At 43.9% G+C, this 15432-nt stretch overlaps 1 protein-coding gene across 1 annotated transcript in view; it reads left to right on the forward strand.

Moving 5' to 3' along the window:
- The window catches only part of CCDC88C (coiled-coil domain containing 88C), a 222424-nt gene that overhangs the window by 160302 nt on the left and 46690 nt on the right, over nt 1-15432 (forward strand). Inside the window, exons 16-19 of the mRNA XM_030214328.1 lie at nt 2226-2353; nt 3230-3371; nt 11403-11573; nt 13256-13417. Coding sequence (XP_030070188.1) covers nt 2226-2353; nt 3230-3371; nt 11403-11573; nt 13256-13417 — 603 coding nt within the window. The remainder of the gene's footprint in view (nt 1-2225; nt 2354-3229; nt 3372-11402; nt 11574-13255; nt 13418-15432) is intronic.

A 15432-nucleotide genomic window follows, 5' to 3' on the forward strand; every position in this document is an offset into this window, starting at 1 on the left:
AACCCAAGGAAAATATGATTTTCGTAAACAGCAGCTACAAGCGCATTATCCATTGTAAGGAGGAAGTGTACTTTTTGCCAGGGTTTTTTTTTTTTCATGTCATTACATAGGGTGTTCATAGTGACTAATGACTGAAAGAGGATAGCCAACTGGCTTGGTTTTTTTTCCCCATTGTATGTATTTATTTATTTATTTATTGCATTTGTATCCCACATTTTCCCACCTCTTTGCAGGCTCAATGTGGCTTACAATACATCATGGATAATGGAAATAAGAGAATATACATTTGGTGTTACAGAAGGATTTTGGGTTGTATGGTAATAGAATACATGATGGTAATATAACAGAAGACATTATTAAACATTTCTGGATATATGTGTGGAGTTTTACATATGTTGATCTTTGTGGTATATCTTGTCAAAGAGATGGGTCTTAGTAGTTTGCGGAAGTTGGTCAGTTCATGTATGTTGTACTGTGTATATGTTTGTCATTCTCCGAGAGTATATAAGACTAGCAGAATTATAATTTCTTAAAGCAGACTGACCCAGTTCCGGTTTTACGCCGTTAAATGTAAGGGTTTAACTTGTTTTTCTTTGTGAAATCAGAACTACAGCTCCATGCATGAAGTGGGGTTAATGTAGGACAGGATCAGTCTGTCTTGATAAACGTAAGCCAGCTAGTAATTGTAAACTGAAATGATCTATGGTGGAAATAGAAATTTTTTTTTCATCTTTCTACAAAAATTGGCATCTACTGCTTACACAGGATGGTTTGGTTGATCTTTTTTGCCATCATCTACTATGGTACTGGTCCTGGGCGATGACTACCAATTGCATAATGTGTTTGGCAATCAGTGTCCAAGGAAGATGAAGGTCGTACTTCTGTGACACCAGAGACCAGCAGCTAAGAAAAGACTCTTGCATAGGCTTCGTATGAACCCTTGCCCATGGCATATCACCGTAGTCATTGACCCCAGAACCTGGTCATAGTCCCTGACCCTGGGCCTGGTATGACTGAAGAGAAGACAAATCTGTTGAACCTGCTTCGACCTCCTGCGTTCTGTGAGAAAGATCCTGTCCCTTTCTGTGTCAAATAGAATTCCCAGGTACTCCAGTGATGGAGTTAAGTCTGCTCTTCTTGAAATTGATCTCCCAACCCAACGACTGCAGAAGACGGCCAATTGTCTGTTACTGCCATGCAGTATGAATAGGATGACAGACGAATGAGCCAGTTGTTGAGGTATGGGTGACCTCGAATTCCCTGGTGCCAAAGGAAGGCTGCTACCACCACCGTAACCTTGGTAAACATTCTTGGTGCCATGGCAAGACCGAAGAGCAAAGCCCTTATCTTATCTTGGGAGACCTATTACCCACTTAATCCGTTAATAAGGTTCAAAGTGGGGTAACAAAAGAAATTACTGGTACAATAGCTAGAAATTACTGGTACAGTAGCCAGGAATTACAGTCTAATATAATCAGCACTAAAACCATGAGAAAAACCTATTACAAAAATTTAGGAAATAAATATGATTTCACCAACTTTCGAAAACAAAAACAATAGAAGAGCAGATCTCGTTAGGCAAGTCGTTCCTGAGTTTTGCAGGTAAATGTTACTGACGATTTATATTTAACATTTTTAACATAGAACAATTCCATAAGCAGATAGATGCACATGACTTTCTATATATAAACCCAACAAATTAATCAAAGGGACCAATCCAATGGGACAATGGCCTAAGATTTTGAAAATCAGACACGCCATCCTAAAATGTATTCAAGCCTTCACTGGGAGCCAGTGCAGTTGTCTAAACAGTGGACAGACATGGTCAAACTTAGACTTGCAATAACATCAATCTTGCTGCCATATTTTGAATAAGATTAATCCTATGTACTAAAATAACCTAAATAAAGAGAATTTTAGTAGTCAACTGGTGACAACATTGACATTTGGAGAATGATTTTATAATAAGGGAAAAAACAAATGCTCTAAGCATATCACAATCAAGAAAGTTCTTACATCAAATTCTTAATATCATCTGCTCTTCTGTGTTGGCATCTAAATCTTTGTCCACATGGTTTCTATTTTTGCAAACTAACATGGTTACAAGTGTGATTCCATGATTTATATTTAGGCAGACTAATAAATTGCTCTGTGATAGTTTGAGAGACAGATTGGTATTCCATCCTATTTTCTGTCTGATGGCACATGATATAGTAATATTACAGGAGTTGGTTCATGAGAAGCTAAAGAACCAGCAGACGTCTAATGAGCTTGACAAACTGAGTCTGGAGCTGGAGAAGATCGGTTTGAACAAGGAACTACTGCTGCAGGATGAGAACAGTAACATTGACAAGTGAGACAATTTTAATATCCTTATAAACAAATTCTCTCTTTTTTTTTTAATCGTCTTGAGTTAATCTGGGCTATTCTTGTAAAATATCTCTTTGTAGCAGCTCGTTTCCTTGGGACTTTTATTAGTATGCACCAGGGGCATATCTGCGTGGGGCCACAGGGGCCTGGACCCCCGCAGAGTTCGCCCTGGCCCCCTCCCGCCGCCAGGCCTCCCCCGCTGCCGTTTCTTACTTTTGCGCCGAGGTCCGCTTCCTCCTGCGCCTTTAAAAATATTTCTTCAGCTGGCGGGGGACCCCAACCCCCGCCAGCCAATGCGAGGTGACGTCTTTCAAGTTCTTCGTCCGCCGTGGCCGAATTGCTGGAGTTGAGCGGCTGAATCCAGTTCGGAGTCTGACGTCGGCGCAAAAGTAAGAAACGGCAGCGAGGTAGGGGTGGCAGCGGGAGGGGGGGTAGAGAGAGTCGTTGGTGGGGGAGGGGGTCCGGTAATGGCGGGGGGGGGGGCTAAAATGTGCCCCCTCCCTCTGACTCTGGCCCCCCCTACCGCAGGAGGCCAGATAAACCTCTGGTATGTACTTTCATTTGAAACGACATGGAAAATGTCATTTCATGTTTTTAGTCCAAACTGGGGAAAAATCCCATTGTAGGTTTTTGCTTGTCAGAAAGTGTGCGCTCTTTGAAAACGAAACAAAAATAAAATTTAAAAAAGAGAGAATTCCTGCAAATGACCAGTAAACTAAACAAAAATGTTTGGGCTCCATGTGCAATTTTTATTTCACTAACATGATATGGTAAAGCAGATTCATGAACGCATTGTGTTGTCCTGTTCAGTTAAGGTAATACTTGTAGTGAGACAGTGTAAATGCTGCTCTATTTTCAGAAAATACAAGATTCTAGAGAGCAACATTGAGTCAACACTAAAGAAAGCACTGGTGGCAAAAGAAGAGAAGATAGCATCTCTAGAGGCTCAAGTGGAAGAGTCACGTAACCTGACTAAGCAGCTACAGAATGAGCTAAACGTGGTAAGATCAAGTGATACAAGAGAATCTTGGTATCTCCTGCTCCATTGAGCTTCAGTTTCAACCAGGGGCGTAGCCAGACTTCTGCGGGAGGGGGGGGCCAGAGCCCAAGGTGAGGGGGCACATTCCCGCTGCCCCCCCCTCCCCGCGCCGCTACTTTTTACCACCCACCCCCCGCCAGCACAGGCACTCGATGGCGACGGGGGAGGGTTGACGACGCCAGGGGAGGGGTCCAGGGCCAAATCTGAGGGGGCCCAGGCCCCCTCAGTCCCCACTAGCTACGCCACTGGTTTCAACCAGAACCGGCTGGAAACTGGTGCCATGAAGCTTCAGTCATAATTATGAGAACTGTTCCCAGTTTTATATCCCCTTCTAACTTATTCCTTCCAGTCTTTGCAGAGTCCTCAGCCAGAGGTTGTGCAACATGGTTCCTTGCAGACTTATGCAGTCATAGGCCCTAAATCCAGCCCCTAAGTGTCACCATTAGATAATGACACTGATTCTTTTCCTCGCCCCGCAAGGTGTATGAGTACTGACTCTGCAGCATGTCTAGCCCTGGCCAACTGAGGGATACAGAAGACCAAAACAGAATCAAAACAGGTTCATCTGTGTGGTAGTGAACAGTACTGCTACTGAGCAGCTAGGCTTTATCCAGGTTGTCTCAGGGGTGGTTCTGTCATTAGGTGAAGTGGGTGCCTCAAGTGGCAAATTTTTGGGATGGCATCAGGTTCTGCCACAGCAAGCTCACTTTGCTTTCATGATTGCAAAGAAATGGAATTGGCAATAAAAAGCATGGAGTCTTTGAGCTCATAGGTGCACAGGAAACCTGCATTGTTGGAAAGGCTAGCGAGCAGCAGGGCCTTCTTCAGCATGTTCATGAGCTCAAAGGCTTCATGCCTTTTTTTTTTTTTTTATAAGACTGGAAAGGTTCTGTATCAGGGGTGAGAGAATGGAGAGGATATACTGGACATGGAGGGGGAGAGGACTGGATGGTTAGGAGAGAAGTCTGAATGGATAAAGAAACAAATGTAAAAAAAAGCTGAAAGGCAAAGGCAATGTCAGAGATGGATGTAGGGAAGGAAGTGAAGACAGGAGAGAGCAAAGGATGTCAAATGGGCAGCAGACTACAGAAAGAGTAGAGCGAGGAAAGCGGGATCCAGAGATTGAGACCAACATAATTAGAAAATTAAATGGCCAGACGACAAAGGTAGAAAGAAAATTTATTTTCAATTTACTGATTGGAGTATGTTAATATAGATCTGCTCTCTATATTTTGCACAGTGTAGGGAAAATGCATCTTTTGTATTTCTCTAGCCAGGCCAGCCCAAGAATCTCACACCCTAGGCGAACCTTCAGCTGTGTGTGCCCTTCCCCCCGGGGGGGAGGAGCAGGTCAAGGCATTACCCACACCTCCCTGACCAGTATCTTTCCTACATCTTCCCTTTCTGTTACAGAGCGTCACTGACCCTACTACCTCTGCCTGGGCTACTCTGAAGCACTTGAAAGTGGCATATACAGCACAGAGTCACTGAGCACAGGCATGCACTCAAGGTCTACCTCATCCCACCCCTTCGGATGCAGACTTCCTGCCAGAGGGGATGGGAGCCAATAGACCTTAAACACTTGCCTGCACTAAGAAACCACATGCTATGCGTGCCATTTTCAAGCATTTAGCCTGGCCACAATGACAGCAGCAGTGAATGGAAGGAAGCAGGGTGTGTTCTGCCGTGCTGATACCGCTGCATCTGCCCCCCCCCCCCCCCCCCCGAATTCTGTCACCCTAAGTGGTTGCTTGGTTTGCTTCATGATAGGACATTATAGAGGGTCCAGAAGACGCAAAGGGGACAAGCAGCTTCTGCATAAGACTATCTTTACAACAGGAAGCTGGAGCTGCGCTGTGAATGCAGAGATATTGAAGAAACGTTGGTCCATCTCTAGACTGAGCATTGATAGACACCATCAGGACAGGACATTATTGAAGTCTCGTCTAGTGCATGTAAAGTGTTCTGCTGCAGCAGTACCAGTAGTAAGGGACTCCGATTCCGGGAATGCAGTATAGGCATTAGCATTAGCATTGGTCCTCGTCAGGACCAGTGCACAATACTGCTAGGAGTAAGAATATAAAGGCAGGCCACCATCTTGCCTTCTGGGTCTCGCTTCAGGGAATACTGCTACCAAATACACACCTCAAGTAATCCAGAAGGATGCCACCTATTCTGCACCTCAACCAACATGGGCAAAAGTGGTCTTCAATGAGTAGTTGAACAGGTAGATCCAGATGATGCTGAATCACTCTCTGGCAAACATCATTTCATCAGCACTGACTGCTTCAATGAAGGCAAGGAAGGTTCAGCCAACTCTGTTGATGATTGGAGGCATGGCACCTAAACGTCAAATGACATCTGCATCAATCCTTGTTGCTCCGATGTCCCTTTATATTGCATTGGGAGTGGAGGAGCCAGATGTATGCTCAGACCTCTCTGACAGAACCACCTTAAACTTGTGTTTCTTGTTATGTTCCATCACTAAATGGCATTCTTTTCATGCATTTTATTTAGCCTGGAAACTACTATGTGTTTTTATTAGGTCAGGGGTGGGAACCATGGTTCTTAAGGGCCACAATCCAGTCGGGATTTCAAGACTTCATCAATGAATATGCATGAGATCTGTCTGCATACAGTGGAAGCAGTACATTTCTTGAGAACCTGACTGGGTTGTGGCCCTCAGACAGTGGTTGCCAACCCCTGTGGTATAGTAGATACTCAATAAAACACAAACATTTTACAGTTTGAGCAGTCCTGGGATTTCACTTATAAATTAGAGGGCCACTCTGATCAGGTGAAGTCTACTTTTGGATCCCTTTACTTTTACAGGAATGGAGAAAGTATCCACTGGCAGACCTCTTGGTCACCAATTTTTTTTTTTTTTTTTTTTGTCAGAGAAATGGCAGAGATAATTAATTTTAAATGGACAAGGTAGAGACGGAGGAAGAAGGGCTGGATATCCTCTAACTTCTTAGCACTAACCCCTTCTACCTGCTCCCCCACCCCCAAGAAACACATAACATTACCTGTTCATAATATCAAGGAAGTGCAGTCAAAGTGGAAGACCTGTTTCTCCATGCAGCTAGTCAACAAGAGCGATGACTCTGCACATAGTCCAGAATGGCAACCACACCAGTCAGCAGCAGTCGAATCCACTTTTAAGAAGGCCAATCAGATGAGGATCCATTCAGTGCTCCTTGGGTAGAGGTCGACCGAATTTGTTCATTGCCAAAACTGACCTGAAAATCAAATTCGGTCCTGTTTTGGTTTCAGCCAAAATTGCAATTGTGTTTTCAGTTGAAACAGAAAAACTGTGTGGTGTCGTCCCTGAAACTGGTGCGGCCCTGCTCCCCCTGAACAGGAGCAGCCCCCCTCTGGACACCTACCTCCACCAGCATCAGGCTCCAAGCCTACCTTAAAAGCATTGGTGGTCTAGTGTTGCAGTCAGGCAGTAGCGATCCCACTGGCTCCTGCCCCTGGTGGCTTAGTTGTCAAATGGCTCTGGCAGTCATTTTGAGATTTGCCTACCTGTGCCGTATCCATCACTCCTACCCACGCGAGCTCCAGTCTCAAAATGCCTGCTGCAATTTCTAGCAGCAGCACCGGAAGTTACGGCAGCCATTTTGATAATGGAGCCGATAGGGGCAGGAGCAAGTGGGGATCGCTCCTTCCCCAACAGCACCACTGGGCCACCAACCTAAGTTAGTCCTCGGGACGGGGACTGAAACCAAGTGACAAAATTCAGTTGTAGGTTCGGTTTTGGACAAAATTTTTAAAAAGTTGATTTCTATCATCCTCTATCCTTGAGAGGGATGGGATGCTTGTAACCTTGACACTGTACTTTATACTGCACATCCATCAAGCCAGTTGAGTCATTGCATTACATGATAGGAAGCCCTATGCAATGTCTGCTGTTATTGCGCTGAATATGAATGTATGTAAGTAACCATGATATGTTTATTGATCAGTTTGAAGTGTGGTATATTATAACAAAAATATTAATCAGTATATTACAGTTCCTCTGGCACATCAGTGATTTCTATGTAGCTCACAGGCCACGTTGCCAAGACAGGTGGAAAATGACGGATCATCAAAAATTATGTGCCTGGAAGAGAAAAGTCAATACATGTGAGGGGCCTAGGTGACAAGTAAAGAGCCAGTATATGCGGTAGAACGGACCAGAAGAAAATAAGTGCTGTGGCCCAGAAAGAGAGCCAGATCTAAAACGGAAGACCATTTGCACCGTTTCAGCTGGAAATGAAAAGATGTCAGGAGAAGCCGCTGATGTGAAGCTGCTTGCTACAGACTAGTGTGGCTGGAGGGAGAAGGTCATAAGGTGGTGAAAGAGGGAGGCAGGGAGGGGGACTTAAAAAAGATGAATGAAGAAGAGAAGCTGTAGGGGAAGGGGAAAAAGGTCAAAAACGCATCCAAGCCAAAACAAATAGGCAACAAAGTAAAAGATTTAAAAATAAACTTCACGGAAAATTATTTGCACTGGTTCTTTAAAATATTTTGACTGGTGCTGAAATTTTCTAGATATTTTTCTACCCCTGGTCAAAGGGAAACTAAGACGGGAAATAGATTGTGGGTGGCACAGCAGGTCTTGGAACAGCTGATAGCTTCCTGCACTATTTGGCTGTCAGATCAAGATCGAAAACAGAAAAAGAGAAGGAACGAATCAATGCACAGAGCAAAAAAAAAAAAAGGTAGAGGAGGACCAATTCAGTTCCAACTCAAGGATAAAAAGCAACTAATTGCTTCTTACCCTTGAGTTGGAACTGTATTGGTCTTCCCCTGCTTTCTTTTTTGCTCCTTCAGGTCATGAGCCACATAGGAAGCTGTCCATTGTCCCTAGGTCAGCAGTAATAGCTACAGCAAACCAGGTGGGAGGGGCAGGAATTAACCATCTGTCTGTCAGAATGGGGGTGGCTGAGAGGAGGAGAGCTGTTTCAAAAATGACATGATTATTGAGATGTAGGGAGGTGGGAGACAGGATTGGCTGGGGAGAACTGTGAGGGCATCCAGGATTACTGAGGGGAGAAAAAGAAAAGGAGTTTAGAGAATGGGCATAAAAGGGGGATCGGAATTGGAGTAGGGGTAGGGACTGTACTTCCCTTCCTCTTTCAGATTCCCTTTATCTGGAATCTTTCTTTTAACCCCTCCCCCTTTTTTTTTTCCTTCCTTGATTTCTTTCCAACTTCTGTCTTTTCTTCCCCCACTCCTCCTCCTCATGTCAGGACTGTCATTTCCACCTTACTCAGTCTGTCGACATGCCACTTCCTTGGTGTATTTCAGGGTCTGGACAGTTTTTGAGCTCTGGTGTTGGGAGCGGTGGATCCTCACCCTGGATTGTTAAGAAGTCTAGGACCTCTGGGACCTTAACAGGGGGGGGTTTTGAGCAAAGCTTAGTTGTTTTTGGGACAAGGTGTGTGGGACCTCCCTATCATCACAGAACATCTATTCTTGAGTCTAGCAATTTAGGACTCCGCTACACTCCATTGTTCCACAATGGGATTAATCTCGTGTTGAATATCCTGTCTGGTCCGCCATTCAAACCACTCTGTGATGCCTTGCTGAAGGAGCTCACTCTCAAGAAAGTATTTCTGGTGGCTCTCTTTGGCCAGAATATTCTGAGATACAAACAATTTCCTACCACAATCGTGATCTGTCCTTTTCAGAGGAAGCAGCATCAACTTGAACTGTTTTTTCTTCCAAATGTGATTTCTCCCTTTCATCCAAATCAGGCCTTGGTTTTCTCGGCATTCAGAGAGAGGAGACATTCAGATTCCTCTCGGAGGCTCCACAGTTTTGGAGAGTCACAAGGTTCTACTCTGTTACTTGGAGGCAACCAGTTCCTTCCATTTGTCAAGACAAATTTTGTGCTGTTTCATGGTCCACAGGAAGGTCATACAGCTACTAAGGCATTGATAGTGTGGTAGATTTACATTATTTGTGTGAAGGAGGTTCCAGTAGGACACGGCCCATTCCACTTGAGCTCAGACCTGAAGATACCTGCAGAGTGGCGACATGGTTTTCACTTCATTCACTTTTGAGTGATATTTCTGCCAGAGACGATGCATTCTTTTGCAGAGCAGTGATTCAGGAGGTCTTGTCTTTCCATGCCCAGTGAGGAATTGTTTTTATATATCCTGTTGGTTTGGACTGGTCTAGCAGAAACAAAAAGGAACGTGAAATTTAATCATACCTATTTAATTTTCTTTGAGTCCTGCTAGACCAGACCAAAGCCTGTCCTGGAAGAATATGGTATGTGGGGTCTCCTTTGGGCTGGCTTTCTTGCTTATTTACAAAACTTATGCTCTGCATTCTCTCAGTTCTAAGCGTTTACAAAATATACATACATAATAATAAATACTGCAGACAAACATTAAAAACAGAAAATACAAAAAAATGTCATTGTTAGCATCCCTATGCTCTAAAGCACCTAATCATTAAAATATTAAAAGTAAAATTACATGTCTCAATCAGAAAAGGCTTGGCTAAATAAATGTCTTCAGCCTCTTCTGAATCGCTAGTTGCGGTATAATGAACTTCAAATCATGAGGTAATGAGTTTCCCCAACTGTGGTCCTGCTTAAGAAAAAAACATCCTCTTACATAGAGACCTACATGATGAATCTGTCCAAATGAAGAGACATCCCAAAAGAGATTCTTATTCATAGAGTGCAAATGATGAGATGGCCTATAAGTACGTAAAGAAGATTCAATAATTATCCGAAGCCTTATAGATCAAACACAAGATCTTAAATTTGACCTGCCAAGTAATAGGTGACCAGTGAAGATTCTTTAGTACTGGGGTACTATGTTCAAGACCTGAAATCCCTCCTAATAACTCATGCCATGGAATTTTGGTTAACCTGCAGCACCCGTGTAAGAGCAAGGAAGACCTAAAAATAGCACATTGTCTTCTGACAATTTGTATATAGCTCCTTCCACTTTTAGTGTAGTTGCTGCTGTGGTGGTTTTTACGGAGTTGGTGTTTGTGTAACAATTTAGGGCTAATTCTGCTTTGGCAATGGCATACTGGAGAATAGAAGTGTGCATGGGGGTATAATCTGGTCCTCCTACCCACCAATCCCCAGTCAACTCTTTTCTGCCCCTTCCCCTTCATATTGGTACCATCCCCACAGTTTTCATTCCCATCCCTAACACACATTTAAACGATCTTGTAAAATCAAAAAAAAAAAAAACCATAAAATCCGTCCTTTGTTAAATAAGCAAGAAAAACATTCTTATTAACATGGACTTTTTAAATTATTATTTTATGTTTTAGCTGAAGTGTTAGTGTTTCAAGTTTCTGAATTGAAATGGCCATGGGGGACATAATGTGGTCTCCATCCCCTCCTGTCCCTATTCACTTTGGATCCGTTCCCTCCCATCCCTGCGGTACTTATGACTGTTTTGTTAGCAACATCATGGACTCCTGTGGATTTCCACGGGTTTCCCATTGTCCCCATACCCTTATTGGAGAGCTCCAGGCTGCACCAGCCGTTATACTGTGAAGCTACTGGAATAGTTCAGTATCTGTACCGCCATCTGCTGTTTGGAAAGGGATACAAATAGGTTTGGACTGGTCTAGTAGAACTCAAGGAAAGAAAATTAACAAATATGATTAAATTTCAATTTGGACTCTGTGGAAGGGGGGAATAGAGGGAAGATAGAGGAATTTGAGTAAAAGACCATTCTGGTTGCAATTGTCCTTTGATAATCTTGTTAATGGTGTATGTTGTTGCTTTTCTGACATTGCATTAATAAAGATGATTTAAACACGAATTTCATGTTTCATGTTGTTTTAACATTTGCTTTTCTGGAAGACTGTAGAGAAATTTGGATGTGTCAAACGTAACTGTCCAACAGTGGTTGATTTTGTCCATAGAGACATCAGTTTCCTTGGGTGCTGAAAATTGCAGGCAGTTCGGAAACCAAAAATAGGGGAGCATATTAATTTTTTTAACATGTTTTCCATTATTCAGGCAGCTGTGAAGCAAAATGAGGAAGAAAAATGTGCTCTGAATCGGTTTAAACACCCAGGAGAGAAACTTGATTCCAACTGCCAAATAAAAGAGAAATGGGAACGTGGACACAGTGAAACGATGGTAGAGTTGCTGAAACTGAAGGACCGAGCTATAGATTTGGAAAGGAATGTAAGTTTACAGTAATAGAATTCAGATTCATTACGTATATGGGTAGAATATGTGGATGTCTATCAATGTAAACTATTTTTTTTTTTTTTTAGTAGGAAATTAGTTCTCTGTAAGTTGATGAGTCATCTATGAATGTATGAGACTTGAGGTTCTGTAACTGAGTCCGGTAGCTGTGAAAATTCAGGTACCTGTTCACAGTGCCATAGCGAGGGCGGCTGACACCTGGGGCAGGTCGCCGCTGCGCACCCCCCCTCCGGCGCGCACCCTCCCCCCCCCCCCCCCCCCCAGGAGCGCATTCTTACTTTAGAAGCGAGGGGCGGGCGGGAGGGCCAATCCGCCCCCGAGTCCACGTCGCTGGGAGCTGCGTCGGCTCCATTGGTTCCTTGCGCTCTCTGCCCCGGAACAGGAAGTAACCTGTTCCAGGGCAGAGGGAGCAAGGAACCAACGGAGATGACACCCCACCCCCAGCGGCGTGCACCCGGGGCGGACTGCCCCACCGTCCCTCCCCTTCCTACGCCACTGTCTGGTCAAAATGGCCCCTGACAAAATAGCCCTAACAAAAAAGCTCCTGACGTAACAGCCACTGTCAAAACGGCCTGCCCACAATATAGCCCTTGACAAATTAGCCCCCTGACAAAAGGGCCCGATCAGGCTGCCCAGATATATGGCATTACATTTTTTTTCCTAATAATTTTGCGTTTCCAAACAGGATAAGTTTGGTAAGACTATGAAAATGATGACATGTTTTTTTTTTTAATTAGCATGTTGATGGAAGAATAGTTTCCTTAAACAGCAGAACAGATCCTGAGTACCAGTTGGTAGCTATTGAATTTTTTTTATGTATGCTTTATACAATGCAATGCTGGTAAGAGCCTTTATCAGTGAAGATTTCACTAGTAGTTTATCATGTTTTTTTTTTATATTTTTTTCTAGGGGGCTATTTTGTTAAGGGGACTGTTTTGTCTAGGGTTATTTTGTCAAGGGCTATTTTGTTACAAGGCTTTTTTTGTCAGGGCTATTATGTTGGGGTGCCGAAAATGCATTTTAATTGCAGAGGAGTATATAGTATAGATTTACAGTAATACTTCGGTTTTCGTCAATAATCCATCCGAAAACAAACGGCAAAATCCGAAACCGACAAAAACCGAGGCAATTAGTATTAGCACTCGCAATCAATAAAAAAAAAAAAAAGCACAAAAACACTGGTAAGCAATGGAATTGTTTGGGTAGACGCGCGGGGTGATGCTCACACAACGAGAAACAACGCCACACTGAGCAGGAGAACGCGTGGGTCGCCCTTTGTTTTCGCAAAATTTGCAGCGAGGTCACGTGGGCACGCCGACGAAATCCGAGACAAATGTTTCACGAAAAAAAATTGGCAAAAGCCGAGGTATTACTGTATTTAGGATAGCACCTACTTTGTCCATCACCTATTAGTGGTATCAGGAGTCTGCCATATCCTTGGCGTACTAGTGTTGTATAGAAGAGACAAATGGCAACTGAACAGGGTTTGCTAATCGTTCATAAAATGATGTCCAAGGATTCTCTACCACAGCCATTAATGGAAAAAATTTAATGTCAGCTGAGATCTCTGCTTTAGGAATACTTGTGGTTAGCTGTGATCTTTTTATGGTGCTTCAATTAAATAGGACAGGTATGTGATCTGTCTTCATTCCTCCCAGAATGCTGCCCTGCATGCCGAGAAGCAGCTGTTTAAGGAGCAGCTGAAGCATTTGGAGTCTCAGACTGCATCTGTGAATAAACAGATCCTGTCACTGCAGAAACAGGTCGTTATTCTCCAGGAGCAGAACACAAACTTACAGACCCAGACGGCCAAGCTCCAGGTCAGGAGAAATGTGGAAGCAGACCAGCAATTGCCTGTCCCAGAGATAAGAGAAACTGTGCACACTCAGGTGCTGATGTAATAAGCCGTGCATTAAAACAGTGCACAGCGCTTCAGCGCAAAGTGTTCTAACTCGTGTGCTGAAAACAGCTTTTTATCCTGCTTTTTTTTTGGGGGGGGGGGGGGGGGGGAGGAATGGGATGGGGTTTTGAATTTTCCAGTTCAAGGCAAGGTCCAGTAGGTATTTTTCTGTTCCCTGGAGAGCTTTATAATCTTACGTTTATACCTGAGGCAGTGGAGGGTTAAGTTACTTGCCCAAAATCACAAGTAGTTGCAGTGGGATTTGAACCGGGCTTCTTTGGTTTTTAGCCTGCCAATATAACCATTAGAGGGAGTCCCTCTACCCTTCTCTCCCCCACCACATTCCTGAAGACCCAGTTGTCATGAACCCCTCTACCCCCCCCCCCCCCCACTCCAACCTGTCTCCAGCATCGCTGTCTTCTAAAATGCTGGTACCTTGCAGTGTGTTAGATGCAGGAGTAAGAGCCCAAATGCCAAGGGCACCCTGGGTCAGATAGGTCCTCAATGAGAGGGCCTCGGATACTGCTGTATCCCCCCCCCCCCCCCCAAATGTACCAATAATACCTGGCTCTCTAGAAGTATTGATTAGCTGCCTTCTTCCCACCACCATCTTTCAAAATGGTGATGCCTGACCTGTGGTGCATTGGAATGCAGTACTAGCTGCCAGCCTGCCAAATACAGGAAACACTTCTTAAATATATATGTTCAAAAGGAACAAAAATTAATCCAGCACTTTAGCAACCAATATAAAAATGTAAATTAAAAAAAAAAAAAATCTCAAAAATTACCTCCACTTTGCAATTAGCTCCTCCAAGAATTATAGAAACATGGCTTACGACAAAGATGTAGGCTTATTACATTAAGAACTATTTCTTCTTGAAACAGTTAGTGGATGCAAAGGATACCATCCCCAGTGGAGGTGATGGATGCAAAGATTGTACTAATGTTTTTTTTTTAATTTATCACTGACAAATCTTGCTAGCTGAGAAGGAGGAAACAAAAGTAAGGAGCATTGCCCCACAAAAGAAAGCAAATTAGGCATATTCAATGGGTTTTATAATTCTGTTGTGCTGGCATATTCTCTTTGTGCATGTTGCATTATATACATTCTCTGTCGACAGACAGGGAATGCAGCCACCCTGATACGTGACGACCTGACAGTTCCTTGTGGTTCTCTCCCATAGCCTGGGGAAAACCCGTGAAAGGTGCTCCTGATAGTCCTGTGCTAATCCAGTTCCTAATCTTCCTGCATCTGTGGATGGCAGCAAGATTTTCCACTCCTCCTCTCAACTCTCAAACCTTGCAAAAAATAAACATAAAGGGAAACAAAGGAAAAACTTGATGAAAAGCAACAAAAGTAAGGATGCCTCAGCCCAGTGAGATACCCACAGGTTCTTAGCCACATGACTCCTGACCACCTTGCCTCCCAATGGGCCTGTCGCTGGCACCAATGAGAATAAAACCTTTGATGACAACCTCCAAACAGCCACAACTATACCAGTTCCTGGCATCATGGATTTGAAAAGTGGCAGGCTCCATATGGCTACAGCAGCTCAGTGCCAACTAGAGCTGTATCGAGGATTCGACCCCCCCCCCCCCCTAATACCCCGAATGTATTGTTCATAGCCGAATACGAATAATACATTTGGGGCACTATGGGATTGAATATTCAGTACAGTCGTAGAGCCAACACCTCCCCAAGTTTCTCCCCTTTCTCTAGCACCGACTTCTGCCAAACCCATGCTTCCCCCCCCCCCCCCCCCTTGCGCTAGAAACAAAGAAAGGAGAAGCAAATTGTCAGCATCTTTTCCTCTGCCCAGACACCTCACCATGCAGCTCCTGATCCCAAGGCTGGCAAGATTCTGGCAGATTGTGGGACCATTAAAAAAAACAAAACAAAATTGCAGAGTCCTGACCTCCCACCTATCCCAGCAG

Source organism: Microcaecilia unicolor, chromosome 9 (genome assembly GCF_901765095.1).
Source record: "Microcaecilia unicolor chromosome 9, aMicUni1.1, whole genome shotgun sequence".
Lineage (NCBI taxonomy): Eukaryota > Metazoa > Chordata > Amphibia > Gymnophiona > Siphonopidae > Microcaecilia > Microcaecilia unicolor.